Source organism: Lactuca sativa, chromosome 8 (genome assembly GCF_002870075.4).
Source record: "Lactuca sativa cultivar Salinas chromosome 8, Lsat_Salinas_v11, whole genome shotgun sequence".
Classification (NCBI taxonomy): Eukaryota; Viridiplantae; Streptophyta; class Magnoliopsida; order Asterales; family Asteraceae; genus Lactuca; species Lactuca sativa.
The window spans coordinates 227,034,765-227,036,891 of NC_056630.2; the positions used below are offsets into that span (position 1 = coordinate 227,034,765).

Consider the following 2,127-nt stretch of genomic DNA (forward strand, 5'->3'; position numbering starts at 1 on the left):
GCTCTGCGTGAGCTGAGTTAAAAATCAGAAATCTGTGTGATTAAAACTACATCTGTGTGATGTGTGATTGTGTTTTTTTTTAATATTAATCTGTGTGAGAGAAAGGCTGTGTGCTGAACAAGTGTTGTGAGCTGAATTCATGGTATGGGTGAAGAAGACAGAACCTGTGTGGTGAAGCTATCTATGTGAAGAAGCTAGTCAAAGTGAGGAAGAAGATTAGAAGACAAGTTTTGGTGCACCTACAAGTGTGTGTTGGTGGTTTGAATAAAGGAAGAAGATCCTAAATAATTCAGATCTGTGTGATCTATGTGTGTGTGTGTGATCTATGTGGTTGGTTGTGTACAAGAAGAAAGGTCAAGTCAAGGAAGATGCCAGCAACAAACCTGGGAGGATCAAGTCAAGTTGTACCCGTGACCACTCAAAGCATCCCGCTGCAATGCCCCAAGTTAACAGCTACAAATTATACAAGTTGGTCGATTATGGTGGAGTCAATCTTACAAGCATACGGCTTATGGGAAGCGGTTAATCCGGAAACTGGAAAAGCGATTCAGGCAAAGAAAAATTTGATGGCAAGAGCATTTGTGTTTGAAACTCTACCCGAAGATATATTGCTTCAAGTGGCTAAGCATAAGGACGCAAAAGATGTGTGGGAAGCGCTTCGTGTGCGGTATTTAGGAGCCAAAAGAGTTCAAAAGGCGAGACTGCAAACACTTAGAACCGAGCTAGAGATGTTGAAGATGAAAGAGGGTGACACGATTGATGAGTTTTCGGGGAAACTTAGTGAAATTGCATCCAAATTCAAGAGTCTTGGGTCTAGCTTGGAGGATGAGATAGTGGTAGGAAAACTACTAAATTCAGTTCCTAAGAAGTTTTTGCAGATTGTTGCATCAATTGAGCAATACTCCGAGATAGAGGACATGTCACTTGAGGAAGCTGTGGGAAGGTTGAAGGCATATGAAGAGAGAATCAAGGTTCTTGATAAAGATGATAATGATCAAAATCAAAACAAACTTTTATTGTCAAAAGAGGAATGGGAAGAAAGAACCAAGTATGGTAACTTCAATCAAGATCAATCTGGACAAGGAAGAGGTCGGTGTCAAGGAAGGGGTCGTGGTAGAGGTCGAGATGGCCGGTTCCAAAATGAAGATCGAAGGGAACAAGGTATGTATCGAGACAAGAGACATATTAAATGCTATAATTGTCAAGAATATGGACATTATGCAGCTGAGTGTCCTAAGAAAGAAATAAAAGAAGAAGAAGCTAATATGATTCAAGATGATGATGAGCCAGCACTACTTTGAGGAATCAGATTACTGTCAAGATTAAGGGGGTGAGTGTTGGATAATCTTGACATGGATGGGCTGATTTGAATAATGGGTTTAGGTCAAAAAGATTAGTCTTTTATTTGTTTTATTTAGTATTTGAATAAAGGAAATTTGACCAGGTTCAAGGCAAAAAACACGTGGTATACTTGGTCTTATAGTGTCCTATTCTAGTGGCTAGATTTTAGTTTGGTTTTCTATGTTTCCGCTGTGTATTTGTAGGCTATTTATAGCCCCTTTTTTTATTTTGGATTGGTGTGTGCAGCCTTTTGAATAGAAAGCAGTTTCCTGCTTCCTCTTCTTCTTATTTTTCGTGTGCAGCAACAACAAAGAATACTTCCTTGTTTTCCTTTTATTTGTTCAGGGGCTGTAGGGGCTGCTCCAACAGGCATAAGACCCAATTCTGTAAACCTATTTTTTACTATACAAAGCAACAGTGTATCTGCATAGCTGGAGACAAAATTTACTTCTTTAAAAACACTTCTTTAAGCATTATTTTTTTATCAAGATCTGATGTGAGAGAGAGAGAGAGACATAGCATATATGAAGTCCACTTCTGCGAGGAACTTCCGGTGAGGCACACCGTTGGACCAGAAAGTGATTTTATGAATGCAGAGTGATGTTCGCATTATATTCTTTTTTTTCTATGGATTGAGTCTTATTATAATTGATTTTTTTAGGATTACAGTTGATTTTTTTATCTTATAATGTTTCAAAAGTTTAGAAGATTTGTTAGATTTTGTCCAGTTATCCAGTTTAAAAGTCAGAGGTGTGATTTTTTCTGTTTTAAGTTTTTGAAGACAAT

General features: G+C 38.1%; 1 protein-coding gene across 1 annotated transcript; it reads left to right on the forward strand.

Annotated features, from left to right (window-relative positions):
- The first annotated feature begins 368 nt into the window (after positions 1–368).
- On the forward strand, positions 369–1,301 carry LOC111882373 (uncharacterized). The gene has a single exon (XM_023878730.1). The coding sequence runs from the start codon at positions 369–371 to the stop codon at positions 1,299–1,301; it is 933 nt and encodes a 310-aa protein (XP_023734498.1).
- Positions 1,302–2,127: the final 826 nt, after the last annotated feature.

Excerpts from the sequence above, each read along its gene's own strand:
- LOC111882373 (XM_023878730.1), top strand. The coding sequence starts at position 369 with ATGCCAGCAACAAACCTGGGAGGATCAAGTCAAGTTGTACCCGTGACC.